The sequence below is a fragment of the Trichosurus vulpecula genome, chromosome 3 (genome assembly GCF_011100635.1).
Source record: "Trichosurus vulpecula isolate mTriVul1 chromosome 3, mTriVul1.pri, whole genome shotgun sequence".
Lineage (NCBI taxonomy): Eukaryota > Metazoa > Chordata > Mammalia > Diprotodontia > Phalangeridae > Trichosurus > Trichosurus vulpecula.
This window is the reverse complement of record NC_050575.1, coordinates 301,015,997-301,031,704: the sequence shown is the minus strand read 5'-3', so window position 1 is coordinate 301,031,704 and position 15,708 is coordinate 301,015,997. Positions and strand designations below refer to the sequence as shown.

Below are 15,708 nucleotides of genomic sequence, written 5' to 3'. Positions count from 1 at the left end.
ATGGTTAGTGAACAAGGTTATTAAGAGCAAGGTCTTCTTCCCAGCCCAGTGTTTTCTACCCCATGCTGTGTGTGAGCTATTGTCTGCCTAGCCCTACTAAGTTAATATCTCTACAACATCCTCCCTCTTTGCAGCTGGGATAGGTACTCTTACTAGCCACTTCCCCGCCCAGGGGCAGGTCCATCCTTCCACCTCAAATATATATCCCCCTCTCTTACATAAAGTATAATTCCTCTTTTACAGTTGGGGTACCCTGGCAGAAACAAAATAAACATCACACACACATTCTGATTTTTCCTTTCTTCTTACAGATGCAAATTCTAGATGCCACAGGGAAATTGTTGGTATCACTTTAGAGTTTGAAGGAAACTTAGAAGTCACTAACCTCTTTTAGGCCTGTTTCCTCATCTGTAATAGATTTAGAGGTTTAATAACTGGCTTAAGCTTATAGAGCTAGCAGGTGACAGAGCAGCCAAATGAATTCAGATTTCCTGATGCATTTATACTTTTCCTATCATTAAGTTTCTTTAGTGCCTGGTACAAAGGCACTTTGGGATGTTTTCTGTTCTAAAAATAAAGCACTATCAGAGAGTAATGGTGCTGCAATTCAACCTACGTAGGAAATGACTAGGTGAATACTTGTAGCCAAATACTTTAAAACTTTTTTATTAAAATATTTAATTTGCTATTAAAGTAGTTTGAGTATAAGCAAGTATTTCATTCGGTGAAATTTTGTTTTTGAGAACAATGTAAGTATCAAGTCTGAAATTTGTCAGCAACAATTTGTTTTACCACCTAAAACACCTTTATTCACCGAGTATCACTGATCCTGGCACAACTCTAACAGTGTTTATTAATTATGAAATCTTGGCTTAAGAACTAAGACAGGAAGTATAAAATTTCAAGATGGTAGAATAATTAGTAAAATTAAGATTGTCAGCAGGTTGTTACAGCTTTAAAATATTTATGAGTCCTCCACGTGAATAAAATCTTTCATGGTCAAATCCCACATAGTCCTAGAAAAGGATATTTATTACTGAAGTGCAATTATCTTTGCTTTTTGTATAGTCCATCTTCACTTCTTAAACCGTTGTACAAGTTCTTTGGCATTTTTATTTTCACATGAACATTTTAAAATATTTAAACATAGCATTGTACACAATACTGACCTGAAACAATACAGTTTAACTAAAGGCAGGAACCTTCAAAAATTGTTGACTTTCACAAGGCCCCTAGAAAAAGCCTGATGGGCAGTCAGCTTGGGTTTTGTCTTATAAATGCTGATGTTACCAGTTAATGACATCTTTCCTTTAAAAATTCTGGAATGCCTTACACATTTTTAAGTAAATCACTTTTTGTGTGATTTATGTCAAAATGAGAATTACAGCAAAGTGAATAGGGGTGAGGGGAACTAAGGAATTAATTAAATATTCCCAGAAATGTAAACTATCAAACCAAATAAAATCTCAATCTGGCTTCACCATCATTCATGGCACCATGGGGAAAGGAATCACACAAGTACCTTGTTAAACAATTTTTTTAACATAAACAATTTCCTTTTTTCCATCAAATAAAAAGGACTGGCCAATCAGCTGACAATCTGTAAACATCATGCTTCCCTATAGTTAAGTTTTAGTACATATAACATGAATTCAGTAAGTAAAGAGCTAAAATACTTTTCTAAATTGCAGTACAGTAAAACCTCCTTGATTTGGACTAATCTGGAACATATTCATATGAGCTTTGCATTATAATATGAAAGGGTCTACTAGCAAAAGTTATGTAAGATTATAAAGGGTAAGTTTAACTCAAATGAATTGTTAAAAATTTCATTAAACTGTTTACCTACAAATGATATTGACATAAATCAACCATATGTTCAATGAGACAGATCCAATAGGCCCTTTCTAGGATACAGGGCCCATGGAACATAACGGAAATAGTGTGTACTTAAAGTTTTTAAGACTACAGTTTTTGAGGCTGAGTCCTCCTGTCTCATCCAGATGGAACGGTAGTGTCCACTGATGAGCTGATCCACCTATTGATCAATATGAGAATTTTGACTCATTCCTGACCTAAGCCTGCCTACCCTAGGCAGACTGGTGGACCCCCTCCTCTCCCAGTACTGGTACTGGACTTAGTGTGAACACCTGATTGACTTTAGCCCCACTGCAGTTTAACTCCCAGACTCAAGTGATCCACCTGAATCAGCCTCCTCTGGTAGCCTGGATTACAGGTATGTTCTACCACTATGGGCAACTGCATCTATTTTTAAAACATTCTGCAATTCATATTGATCTCCTCAAATTGTCCAAATTAATGAAGTTTTACTGTATTTTTACAGAAGTTTTACTGTACTTTTACAGAAACATTTTCAAACTAAAACTCTTACCTATTCTTTTTGACATCAATATAACAAAGTTTAAATCAACAATTTGCATTTTAAAAGTTAGGTATCTCAAATCAGAAACAATCAGCTGAACTCCAAATTCATCCTATAAATCAGAGATTAACCTGGGATCCATGAACTTGTTAGGCTAGAAAATGTTTTTTATAACAGTGTGTCAATATAATTGGTTTCCTCTGTGATCCTATGTATTTTATTTCATGCATTTAGAAACGTTATTCTGAGAAGAGGTACATAGGCTTCACCAGACTGCCAAAGGGGTCCATATTTTTAAAAAAAAAGTTAAGAATCCCTGCAATGAAGCATTAACAGATTTTAAAGATAAGTAGGTGTAAATGGTTCAGTTCTCTCTAAATTGGTGCTTATTTCTGATAAGGCAAGAGAGTTAAAAATAAAATGCTATGTCATTATTTTTATCTCTATCTTAAGTTGAATATTTAGTCCTAATTCAAAGTGAAGTTTGAGAGAAAATACTGATTGAAAACAGTGACAGATTTTTGCATAGAAACAACCTCAAGTTGATGATGTAAAGAAGAAATCATTTACCCATACATATTCTTAACAAGTGCTGAGGGGAACACACAAAAGCATAATAATGCTTAACAATAGTTTTTACCTCATCAGTGGCCTAAGGTCCAGGCATGGCTAGAGATAGTTTCCTAATTTCAATTCGAAACTAGTGCTGAGGTCATAGCTATTAACGAGGAATGAATGTGGTTCAAATAATTAATTTTTAATACTTCTAGTTTTTTCAACAATTCCTTAGAAAAATTAAGCCACCATGAATCCAAGTCCAAAAGGCTAGGCCTGGGGAAGTCACTTAGAACCTGCAATTCCTGTATTTCAACTGGGTAGTATGGTTGAGTGAACAGAGTTGGCCTGCCTGTGTGATCCTAGATAAGTCATTTAACTTCCCAGTACTCTGGACAACTTAGACTTTAAGTTGTAGAGAAGGTGCCAAGGTGCACAGGTAGTTCCCTCAACTTCGAAGTTCCCTACGCTAATGGATTCACAGCTTTAACCTCTATCCAATCCAACTCTACCAATAATAGGGTCATTTTTCAATGTACTTTGAAAATATTCTTGTGTGTTAAACATGGAAAGTCTAATGCTTAAACTTCTCCATACGGGCAGTAGTTTGGAAAACATTTTGGTTTCAAACATTGGCATATCTGGCATAAGGTAATACTCTAGCTAGATAAAATGCCAGAGATTATCGCTGTAATTTACCTGTCAGGGAAGTGGGTAGCCCTGGGAAAGGATGGTAAAGTTGAGGAAGGATTCTCAAATTTTTTTACTTCGTTGTGTCTCTTATATGCTTAGCATGTATTAAGTCCTTCCCAAATAAAATGTAAGCTCTTGTAGGGTGGAGATTTCATTTCTGTTTTTACATTGCCAGCACAGTGCCAGGCACATAGCAGGTACTTGGTAAATACTTGCTGACTGATCTCGCCGTCCAGGAATGCACGTCCCACTCTTCTTATGGAATGGTGCACTGTCTTGTTTCACCAGTCTCCTTTACGGGCAAACCTAAGTTGGAATCCAATTGTTAAAAGTTCTACTAAGAATCTTTGTGGTTAAACCACATTTGACAAAAAGGTAAATGAAGTGTTAATCAGATTATTTTAAAAATCTATTTCCCCTCACTTATTTAGAAAATCTGGTATAAAGAATTTAGCTGAGAAAACATATGCTTTGTAAACCTTAAAGTGCTAGGTAAGAAAGTGAGCTATTATTATTATTACTATTATTATGATAAAGTAGGGAATTTAAAAAACTAATTTTTTCTTCTGTTTGAAAAGAACCTAAGGGAATTTTAGGTTGTAGTCCATAAAGATGGAATACTTACTGAAGTATGATATTACTGACCAGCACTATTAACACATTATAAAACTCAGCCCAAAAGGGATGAGGAGAAGTGATCCAAGAGTATGCCATGTATGTAGGTATCATCTTTATATCCCTTCCCTGCCAAAAAATTAACAATTCACTTAAAGTTTTTTTTTTTCCTGTTGCGGAAACGTATTATAACAGCAATGGGGTTGAGGGATGGAGAAGGTAAGTAGAATCCTTACAGAAATTCATTTTATAGAGCTATAATGTATATACTGTGTAGAGCAAAGGTTACCAATATTGAAAAATTCTTGAGTAATTACAATGAAAACATTTTAGGCAAAAAGATGCAGAGAATGGAAAACAGAATTAACTGTCAAATCTGAAAGCATTTTAATATTTTCCTTCCCAGAGACGACTAAATCTCTGACACAAAAAAACAGCCTGACCAATTGATGCAGAGGGATGAATAAACTGTCTAATTTTAAAATATTGTCAATTTATGCTGACAAGGTACGTTCCATGACCTGACCCATACTTTCCATTTAAATCCACACCAGTTCTTGCAACCAACAGATTCCAATAATTTTTCATTTTACTTACATCATTTTTACTGTATTAAATTTTTTTTCACTTCAGATTTTATACTATTTCTATAAATACTGAAAATAGAAAAAAAAATCCTCTATCTTACAACAGGTATTATAAACTTATGTCACTCTGAGGTTAGTCTATAACTTTTAAAATTTGTCAAATTGTAAAAAAACTAAAATTACTATGGACAAAAAAATTTACATTTTAACATTACATATCAATTTTATTGTTTTAAAGTCCTGAAGTGCTTTTACATAAAGAATTAAGAATGTTTAATTTTTCAAATGAATCTCCTGTTCATCTGATAAGGCCTTGTAATCCTGGCCCAACAAAGTGAGGAGATGTCTTCATGCTGGAACTTCTACTATTTCATAGTAGTCATTGGGCAGAATGACATAGCCCCTTCCAGATAATGCATCCTTTTCTTTCTGAAACTGGACGACCTCCTTGAGCTTCTCAAGCTGCCGTTCTTGTCTTCGGCATCGCTGCTGCGCAGTCTTGAGCTTCTTCCTAAGTTTTTCCACTTGTTCTTCGAGCTGCTGAATCCTTTTCCTTTGATGCACTGTATCTTCTACAGTGTAGTTGTGGTCACAGAAAACTGCAAGATTATTAGGGGTGTGAAGAGGTGGCATCAATAATCCAAGAGCAGCATCAACTTGGGAAACAGGAGGCGTTAGAGGAGGGGGCGGGAGCTGTTCCTGTTGCTCCAGAAGGTCCTCATTCTAAAACAATAAAGCAAAGTAATTTAGTCATTCAAAATAAAAGTGACCTCAATAACCGGCATGAATAAGCTAAATGCCATTATGAAGCATAGTTAAAAGACTTTACTCTTAAAGGCACTGAAGTTCTAAAAATTTTAACTTTGTTTTTGTGTAAAGGGGAGTATAAAGATTTGTGGCAATCATTTAAGAAGAAAAACACAGAGACTGAACTTTCAGATGATTAACAGAAAAACAAAGTGTAGCATCATATTTGTTTAGGCTCTAACCTTGGAGTAATAAACAAAAGTGGAGTGACTATGCATGAAACCATTTAAAATTAATAAGACCATTTTTTAAGTTAAAAAATCATTATCACCTTGTCATGTGGTTCAGTAAAACAAAATATCGTGGGCACAGCATTCTCCTTCAGTAGTTTATTGTTGCACTCTCTCTTAAAGCAGTCTGGAGTAAAGTGTTCTGAACAAATACTGCTGTATTTGCTGGGTTTAAAGTTTTTTCTTCTGACAGCAGCTTCCCATTTTTTACAAAGATCAGGTCGTGTAAGAGGAAACCTACAAAAGAATAATTCAATTCTGTCATCTTGTCATGCCTGTGAAATTTTTAAAGTAATTATGAAAATTATTATCCTTTAAATTTTGAAAGCTCCAAGATTTCATCATTGAGGATACTTTCTGTCCACTGATAGAGATCGCCAACATTTCATAAAGTTGAAAACAAGATGATCTAGTATGCACTTATCTAGGTCTGCCCTTGAACACATATATTGTCTATTATTGAATGCCATAACTACCCTAGTTTATGCTCCACCATCAGAGTCTACAAGTACCAGGAGTCAGTCACCTACAAGCCAAGAGAAAGCCAACAGGAGTAGGGTTTCAGGGAGGAAGAAAATAGCTAGCTTACACAAAGCCAAGAGCTATTACCTTGGAAGGTAGATAGTCTAAATGCAGAATGCAACTTTGTATAGAGAAAAGCTCCATTTATCTACGAGGCCTTTTAAAGGCTAGGTTTTATTGTTTAACAACATTCTAAAAGGTTCACAGAGGAAAGACACCCAAAACACATCTTGCATAAGAACTGAATCAAACTGCATTTGAATAAGTCATAGTTAAATTTCATTCCTGAAGGAATGTAATTATCTTACAGATGGTGAAAAGGTGAGAATCTGAAGTAAAGCACCTTTCAGGGAAAAAAGAATTATTATTTAACAATCTCCTTTTCAAGGATTAAAAAAGTCCCAACTCAAAAACTAAACTTTCTCCAAAGAACTAAACATGTGGAATTATTAGTGATAGAGCCTAACCTAGTAAAAGAACAGGAAAAAATAAATAACCCATGAAGCAGGAAACCACCAGCAGTTTCATTTACCAAAATTACCGTAAAAATTGGTTTTTATCTTATTCTAAAGTAACCCTTAGACTACAACATATTGTAAAACATTTGGTTTAATTAAAAAAAAATTATAAACACAGAAAAAGCACTGAAAACTTAAAAAGTAAGTATTTTAGGATATCACTGACTGTACTTAACTTGGTAATTAGATGCATAGATTGGCAACGTAGCAAACAATTTTCTGGCTCAGTTACATTCCACCCAGGACAATGACCCACAGCAGCCAAGAAAATAATGCAACATTATTCCCAAATTATATAATTTTTCAATACTCATATTCCATGTTACTCTTTAAAGACTTATAGAACATGAACTCAAGAATGCAGAGAACTAAAAATAATTTATATTTGGACTCCTGATGCAGGGAAAAGATCTACAAATAAGAAAGAACTCGTTTCTTAACAAGTTTCTGTACAAGGATTTATGCTAGTCAACTTTCAACCATCCCTAGTTACCACCTAACCAGGACAACATTAGGACGAAGCTGGGAGACATCTTATGGAAAGGAATTATGGAAATGAACATACAATGCCTGCCTATGTATTAACAGATGCCTCTCTGACTATTCCAAAGCTAGACAAAACAAACAAACATTCTTTTTGGAGTAGAGAGGGATCTTTTTAAACATGATGAAACTGAATCAAGAGGCAGTGATTTGCTCAAGATCATCACCCTGTAAGGCATGACTAGAACCAATCTAAGGCTCTCTCCTTGATTATGTAAATTTTTAAAATGGGAAAAGAACAACACTGGTGTTTTGCCTCCTAATTAATTCCTAATCCACAAGAAGAGAGTGAAAGCCTTTTGGAATCATTTTGCGCCCTACTGCTGCTCCAACAGGAGAGGAGTAGGACTAAACCAAGTCAACACAACTCCTTTGCCTAAGAAACTCTTCCCCATCCCCCACTCCATGCCCTTCTCTCCTTCCTTCCTGGCCTAGCTACCAGTAGGGCTCCTAGGAAGGTACTTTAAGACTGCCTGTTTTTCTGAGGCCCTTCCAGTTTAGTTTCTATTTCCCCAACCAGAAAATCATTCTTGGGAAGTACAAAGAAGTTGAAACGGTCCTTTAAAATGAATATAAATTGGCTGAAGAATGTTTCTTTACTCTTATTTGCTTTTTCAAATTTAAAAGTTTGTTTTTTGAAATAGAGATTTTCCCACAAAAATCTAAAGGTTTGTGTCTATGTGAAGGAAGAGCTTGCTTTAGAAATCTATGCTGGTATTTAAAGGGTATCAAAGTTTTTTTGGACATTGATGTCAGCATGTTATCAACAAAGCCTTAGATTAGACTTTATTCAGCTGGCAATTTGTTGACAATTTAATATTGTCTAGATCCAAAATAAAACATCTAGTGACAAATCAATTTCCTCATGTGTAAAATGAGGGGGGCTGGACTTGAGAGGCATTTTGGTGGAGAAGATAAACTCCTGGACCTAGAGTTTAACCCAAAAACTTGGGTTCAAAACCTGCCCCTGAGCCCTTCCATTTTAGAGGAAGGACTGAAGGCCAGAGAGGTAAGTGATGTGCCCAGGATTACAGAGAAGATCCAGTCAAGTCAAGATTCAAATCCAGGTCCTCTGCCAAATGCAGCATTATTTCTAGCATACCATTAACCTTTAAAGTTCTCTTCAATCCATCAAGTTTCATAATTTTATGATCCTTCCTAAGAAAAGAATGAAATCAATCTTGGAGATCACCTTTATTTTAATGATGAGGTCACTGAGGCCCAGTGAAAGAACTGGAGAGCAAGATCATCTGCTAAAATACCAGCACTGCCCAGACTACATTTTTGGACTTCTCTGCTGTGCTCATGGATTAGCCCCATTAGAACTTCCTTTTAGGCTATTAGGGGTATCACATGTGAATTTGCACATAATTGGCATATCTTGACAAAGACTGGCACTTGCCAGGATGGCAGGAATAGCCCTGAATGTGGCTGAGGAAGTCCAGCCATTCTATCTGCCAAATCCATTCCCCTTCCCAAGCCTCAGTGTTCTTGTATGCAAAATGAGAAGGCTGAACAGCCTAAGTCTTGGATAACAAGGTAACAGCTGATCGCCATCTAATGCTTTCAATTTTCATTGAGTGTTGCTGGACACCTGAACCACTCCTGTGAGAGAAGCAGTACAGGTAATAAGTACCATCTCCATCTGACAGACAACAGGCACAAAAAAAGGATTTGCTCACAGTCACAGAGCCAGCAAGCCTAAGTCTTCCTGCCTCCATTACTGACTCCATCAGGCTGCCTCTCCTCCACATGTTCTTTCCAACAGGATTCTGAAGTCACTTGGGACCCAATTCAAATCCAGCTTGGGACACGTCACTACTCTAAGCCTAAATTTTAATATCTAACTCAGTGGACTGTTGTCAGGACTAAATGGCATCATGTAAAGTGCTTTGTAAAACTTAAATTACCATTGTATATAAGGATTAGCTGGGTTGTCCAATGGACAGTGCCAGAATTAGAGTCAGGAAGACCTTGAATGTAAGTATTGCCTCAGACACTTAATAGATGTGTGATTCTGGGCAAGTCACTTATTGCCTGTCTCAATTCCCTCATCTGTAAAATGGAAATAATATGGTTGGTGTGGTGGCATACACCTGTAATCCCAGTTACCAGGGAGGCTTAAGATTTGGTGGGGAAGAGAGGGTGTCCTGAGCTGAGTTCTAAGCTGCACCAGGCTAAGACACCTGTAAGGTTTGGCAATAATGTGGAGAGAAAGGGAAGAGGAGAAGAGAAAGGAAGGGTCTAAGTTGCCTAAGAAGGGCAAACCATTCGGTTGGAAATAGAGGCCAAAGCTCCTGTGCTGATCATTGTGGGACGTGCACTTCCAGCTTGGGTGAGATGGAGAGATCCAGTCTTTAAAAATAAACAGATGGATAAATAAATAAAGGATAATAATAGCACCTACTTCCTAGGACTGTGATGAGAATCAAATGTGTAATATACATAAAACACTCTGCAAACCTTTAGATGTTAGGTAAACATTCACTATCATGCAGCTCCATACCAAACCAGCTATGTGATTTACTACAAAAATGTTTTGACTTAATTACACTTAAGAATTTTAGTCAACTTTTAGAAATTACATAATCAAAAGGAAAAGTTCATTTTATTTTATTAAACTGTCAATAACATTACTCAAAATATTAACAGTAATAGTATGCTGTACCCCTATCACAAAAGAAAAATCCTTAAAACAAAAAGTTTGTAAGAGTCCCCTGAAATTCTGGTAATGCTTGTTTTCCTCTCTTTATGGGGGTAACTATCAGTAAAGCTTTAGCAAATAATGCCTGCCTCAAATTTCCTTCACTCTTGATAGCCAAGGAAAACCATGTTCTTTTCCCCACATGAAGTCCCAATGACTCCAATAAATACCTCATTAACCTTCACCTCTAAATTTCTACAGAAGTGTCAGTATACACAATGATTTACATCCTTAAAGTGTCTTACTGTTGTTTCACAAGTGTCAGTCACCTTTCCAAATAGATTTGAAAACCCTTGAAAGCTTATACTTCTCTATATCCTTCATAATGCTCAACATATAGCAGGAGTTCAACCAATGCATGCTGGATGGTTGATTTCATCACTTGGACTTTCTTACTAATGGAGTGTCCACTGTTTAACTAAGTGGCACATGTACTTGTATGCAATCCTAGCCAAACAGCAATTTTGCAAATTAGTGAATTTGGACAGGCAATGAAACCACTGATTTCTGAACACTAGCCAAAACACATCCTTGGAGGGAAGGTATAGGGGGCAGGACCCCCTTCTGAAACTCTTAAGTATATATGGTGTTCTTTTAAAGTGAATTATAAAATGAGGGGGCTACTGCATTCTCAGGCTTCTTCAAGTTTTAAATCTTACACTTCTTTAATTTTACAATTCTCAGTTGATTTTTTAAATAGCAAAATGAAATACTTTAAGGTAATTCTTTAACATTTTTATTTGAAGTTTTGAGTTCCAAATTCTGTCTTTCCCTCTCTCTCTCCCCTCCCCCCTCCCTGAGATGGTAAACAATCAGATATAGGTTATACATGTACAATTATGTAAAACATTTCCATATTAGTCATTTTGTACAAGAAGACTAGAATAAAAGAAAAAAATGAAAGAAAGATAGTGGAAAATAGCATGCTTCAGTCTGTATTCAAACAGTATCGGTTCTTTCTCAGGAGGCAGAGAATATACGCTTCATCATTAGTCTTTTGGGACGGTCTTGGACCATTGTATTACTGAGAATAGCTAAGTCACTCACAGTTCTTAATTGAACAATATTGCTGCTACTGTGTATGGCATTCTACTGGTTCTATTCACTTCACTATGCATTAGTTCATGTGAGTCTTAAGTTTTTCTGAAATCACCCTGCTTGTCATTTCTTATAGCACAATAATATTTCATTACAATCACATACCATAAGCTTGTTTAGCCATTCTCCAATTGATGGGCATCCCTTTGATTTCCAATTCTTAGCCACCATAAAAAAGAGCTGCTATAAATATTTTTGTACAAATAGGTACTTTTCCCTTTTGGAGGGGGCAGGGATCTCTTTGGGATATAGACCTAGCAGTGGTATTGCTGGATCAAAGGGTATGCACAGTTTTATAGCCTTTGGGCATAGTTCCAAATTGCTCTCCAGAATGGCTGGATCAGTTCAAAACTCCAACAGTGCATTAGTGTCCCAGTTTTCCCACATCCTCTCCAACAGCCAACATTTTCCTTTTCTGTCATATTAGCCAATCTGATAGCTGTGAGGTAGTACCTCAGAGTTGTTTTAATTTGCATTTCTCTAATCAATAATAATTTAGAATATTTTTTCATATGACTATAGACAGCTTTTCAGTTGCTGTTTAAAAATGAAGACTACCTAGAATGGTTCCAATCCATTTTTTTCAAGTGAAAATTTTTATTAATAATTCTCAGAAAGTTAGTCACACTTGGAAGGGACTGGAGGAATCACTCAGTAAACTAGAATCCCTTCTACAATGACTCCAACAAGTGATTATTTAACCTTTTCTTGAAGGCCTCCAGGGATGAAATGAGATGATATATGTAAAATACAATATAAATGCTATTATTATTATTATCATTCTTTGGATATCTTGAGGAACTCACTACTTCCCAAGATATCCAATGTACTTTTGGACAACTATTGTGCCAAGTACTATAAAATCTGCTCTTGACAACAACCAGGGGAGTTAGGTACTATCATTATCCCCATTTAACAGACAAGGCAAACAGAGGTTAAGTAATTTGCCCAGAGTCAAACACCTAATGTCTGAGGTCAAATTTGAACTTGGGTCTCCTTGGACTCCAGGTCTGGAGCTCTTTCCACTCTGCCATCTAGAAACCTGTCTCTCTGGATTTCCCCCTCCCCTCTTGCACAACCACTGCTTCCAGTTCTGTCTAGTTGGGCCAATCAATAATAAGCCTAATTCTCATTTCACAGGACAGTCTTTTGAATTATTTGAAGTCACCTGTGACAACACTCCTCTTCTTTAGAACTTAATGGTCAAATCAAATTTAGTTTTCTGATATAGTGAGGATAAAAATCTAAATAAAAAAATCCCAACCATTAGGGAAAATGCCTTTCAAGGAAGCAAACTTTCCCAGGTGGAAAGAAGGTAATGGTATTTCACTATCATTGGTTTCCTTTGTAATCTTATGTACTTTATGCATTTAAAAACATTCTAAAAAGGGGTCTTCAGGTTTCACCAGACTGCCACAGAGGTCCACTACACAAAAAATGGTTCAGAATTAAGAAGACTTGTTTTACAGGAAAACACTCAGCATTCCTGAGCAAAACACTGTCAGCCTATGTACCTCTGGCTGCTGCCCAGTGATATTCAGTGACCCCTGGCAGGCTGCTTACGTTACCTCAGCCCCTCCGCTCCCAATAATAACAACAGGTGAAGTTTATATAGTACTTAAGGTTCGCAAGGAAAATACATGATCTCATTTGAACCTCTCACATCGGCCCTTCCCTATCTTTGTGGAGGGCACCACCATCATCCACAAACTATGCTATCCTCTACTCAAATCAGTTCCCAAATCTTGTCCTCTCTACCTCTACCACATCTTTCATGCCAATCTCGGTCTATTTACAGTACTACCACCCTACTCTGGGGTTGCATCACCTACAAATAGGTCTCCTGGCCTCCAGTCTCTCACCGTTCCAGCACACTGACCTACTACATCCCTAACTTTGTGTCACCACCTTGTCAACTCATGGTTTTGCCAGGACCAAATAGAAACTCTCTGGGCTTTTAAACCTGCCACAACCTATCTACCTTTCCGGCCTTACAAAACACCACTCCCCTTCCCACACTCTCTGATTCGACTGAAAGGGCTTTGTGACTGTCCCTTACACATGACAATCCGTTTTCTTATTCAGAACCTGTGCATTGGCAAATTCCTGGAATGCCCTTCATCTCCACCCCCTGGAATCCCTGGTTTCCTTTTAAAATGAACCTCAATCAGATCACACGAAGCCTTTCTAGATCCCAGAAGCTACTAATGCCTACCCCTCTTCCAAATGATTGTGTGTGTGTGTATATACATACATCTATACACACACGCACACAGAAGTACATGTTGACACCCCAATAGGATGGAATCTCCTTCAAGGCAAGGGTGGTTTCTTTGTCTGTCTATCTCCAAGGCCTATCAAAGCACCAGGCACAGAGGTTTTAGAATACTAAATATTTTTTTTTCTTTGGTGGGGGCGGGGGGGGGGGGGGGGGGAGGTGAAGAGAAACTAACAGTTAAACAAGTCTACATTCATAGCACCATTTTACAGATGAAAATACTGAGATTCACAGAGAGTAATACACCCAGGGCTTCAGAGCCAGTGTGGAGGCAGGAGGGAAACCAAGGTTTTCCACTCAAAGTCCAACCTAACTCCCGGCTCCCAATAAATTATAAGCAAAGGGCTGAATGCACACTGGTCTTTAAAAGAAATCCACCGGCTCCAACCCTGGGCTGGGTCACCAAGGTCACACAGAGCAAATGAAAAATATTTATTATTGTACCCCAGTGTTTAGCACATTGGAAGCGCTTGATAAATGCTTGCCTGGCCTTACCAGCCACCTATTAAGTCTAATAATAACAATAACAAGGCCAGCTAGGATTTACACGGCACTTCAAGGTCTGCAAAGCGCTTTACAAACAGTCTCTCATCTGATGCTCACGACAACCCTGGAAAGTAGGTGCTAACCATACCCCCATGTTACAGATAAGGAGCCTAGGCCAGCGGAGGCTACAAGTGACTTGCCCCGAGTCACACAGGCAGTAAGTGTCTGGGGCCACATTTGAACTCGGGTCTTGCTGACTCCAGGCCCGGTGCTCTCGACGGACATCGGCACCTGCGTGGCGCGAGGGCCCAGCATCATCTGCGTCGTCGCCTTCCGGTCAAGGGTCCAGCTTGGGGCTCGTTTGGAATAGGTCGGGCGGCTCAGGTCATTTCCCCGGAGGGGGGCTCCGAGCCGTCTGGAAGCCCTCACAGGCGAGGAAGACGTGGAGAACCGGGTCGAAGACCCGGGGGGCCACGGTCCCTGGGCCGACTACTTCCATCCTCTCGGGAGGTGACGTCGGCCTCGGAAGCCGTCGGACGGGTACGTCCTGCCCCGCTCGCCGGAGCTGTAGCCTCTAACGCGTGAAGCGGTCACCAGCCCTTCAACTCCCGACTGGCGCAGACTCCGGCAGAGCAAAAACAAGCCGGTATAGTGTCTTCACGGATCGCGCGTCGCGCCTCCCGGAGCCATGCCGACCCCGCCCCGCCCCCTCGGTGGGCCCGCCCCCTCATAGGCGCACGCGCTCGCCCTGCTGCTGCCGCCGCCGCGCGCTCGCCAGGACACGCGCCCGGCTCCGCCCCCCTGCCTGACCCTCCGCGCGCCCCCTAGCCCCCGGTGGGGCTAAGGCTGATCCCGATCCCGATCCCGATCCCGTTCCCGAGCCGCGCTCCGGAAACTCACTTGTGAAAGGAAACGGGTTTATCCTTGTCGTAGCGGTTTCTGCAGCCATAGGCTGAGCAGGACTGCACCATCCTTCCGGCTTTGGGCCGTAGGGGCGGGCAGGAGCAGCTGCTGCCGCCGCCACCACGCACCTGACTTAGACACCCTGCTTCCCTCTTTAGCGCCAGCCGGTCGGAGCGGAGGAAGTTCGGCTCACTCCAGGGCGCTTTTAATACGCCTGTATTGTTGTTTGCATTAACAGGACCACAGCCATCGCCCGTCTGCTCCCATCTCCAAGATGGCGGAGGCAGCTTCAGCCTCACCTCTCGCGAGGAGTTGAGGGCGACGGCTCTGATTGGCTCGTCTCCCAGAGGTAACGTTCACTCGGACGCGGGCAGCAGGCGGAGTCCCGACACCTTCGCGCGGAGCTGATTCGACCAGCCCTTCCCTCCCCTCTGGGAGGCCGTGGCGGAATGGGGCGGAGCCTATGGAGTTGGTGGGATGGGGCGGAGCCTGCGAAGTTCGCAGCGGCGAAGCCCGAGTTTATTGCGGGAAAGCCAAGCTGAGGCTTGGCTTGAGGGGAGGGGCCGTCGTAGGAGGGGGTTCGAAAGTCACGAGGGGCGGGGCGAGGCGGCCGCGCGCAGGGGCCGGAGAAATCACAAGCCCCGCCTACCCGCCCTGTGGCGTCTGGAGAGTTAGGGCTTGGAAGCCCTGGAGTTGTAATCGATAGAGTTGTAGCCAGCGCTTAGCACCGCCCCTCTCCTTATGAATCATAGGGAATGCATCGATTAACCTTTGAAAAAGCATTCC

The 15,708-nt window shown here is 39.9% G+C and overlaps 1 protein-coding gene across 1 annotated transcript; it reads right to left on the bottom strand.

Moving 5' to 3' along the window:
- Window positions 1-650: 650 nt before the first annotated feature.
- Window positions 651-15,254, bottom strand: THAP1 (THAP domain containing 1). The gene is made up of 3 exons (XM_036752460.1): window positions 14,920-15,254; window positions 5,912-6,107; window positions 651-5,556 (listed from the first exon to the last, which is right to left on the bottom strand). Exons 1-3 carry the CDS (start codon window positions 14,988-14,990, stop codon window positions 5,182-5,184), a joined length of 642 nt encoding a protein of 213 aa, XP_036608355.1. The 5' UTR covers window positions 14,991-15,254; the 3' UTR covers window positions 651-5,181.
- Window positions 15,255-15,708: the final 454 nt, after the last annotated feature.

What these genes read in the sequence shown, in the direction of transcription:
- THAP1 (XM_036752460.1), bottom strand. Translation starts at nt 14,990, where the DNA reads ATGGTGCAGTCCTGCTCAGCCTATGGCTGCAGAAACCGCTACGACAAG. An exon ending in AAACCCGTTTCCTTTCACAA is followed by an intron (nt 6,108 to 14,919) that starts GTGAGTTTCCGG and finishes ATTCTTTTGTAG; the next exon opens with GTTTCCTCTTACACGACCTG. An exon ending in TTACTGAACCACATGACAAG is followed by an intron (nt 5,557 to 5,911) that starts GTGATAATGATT and finishes TTATTGTTTTAG; the next exon opens with AATGAGGACCTTCTGGAGCA.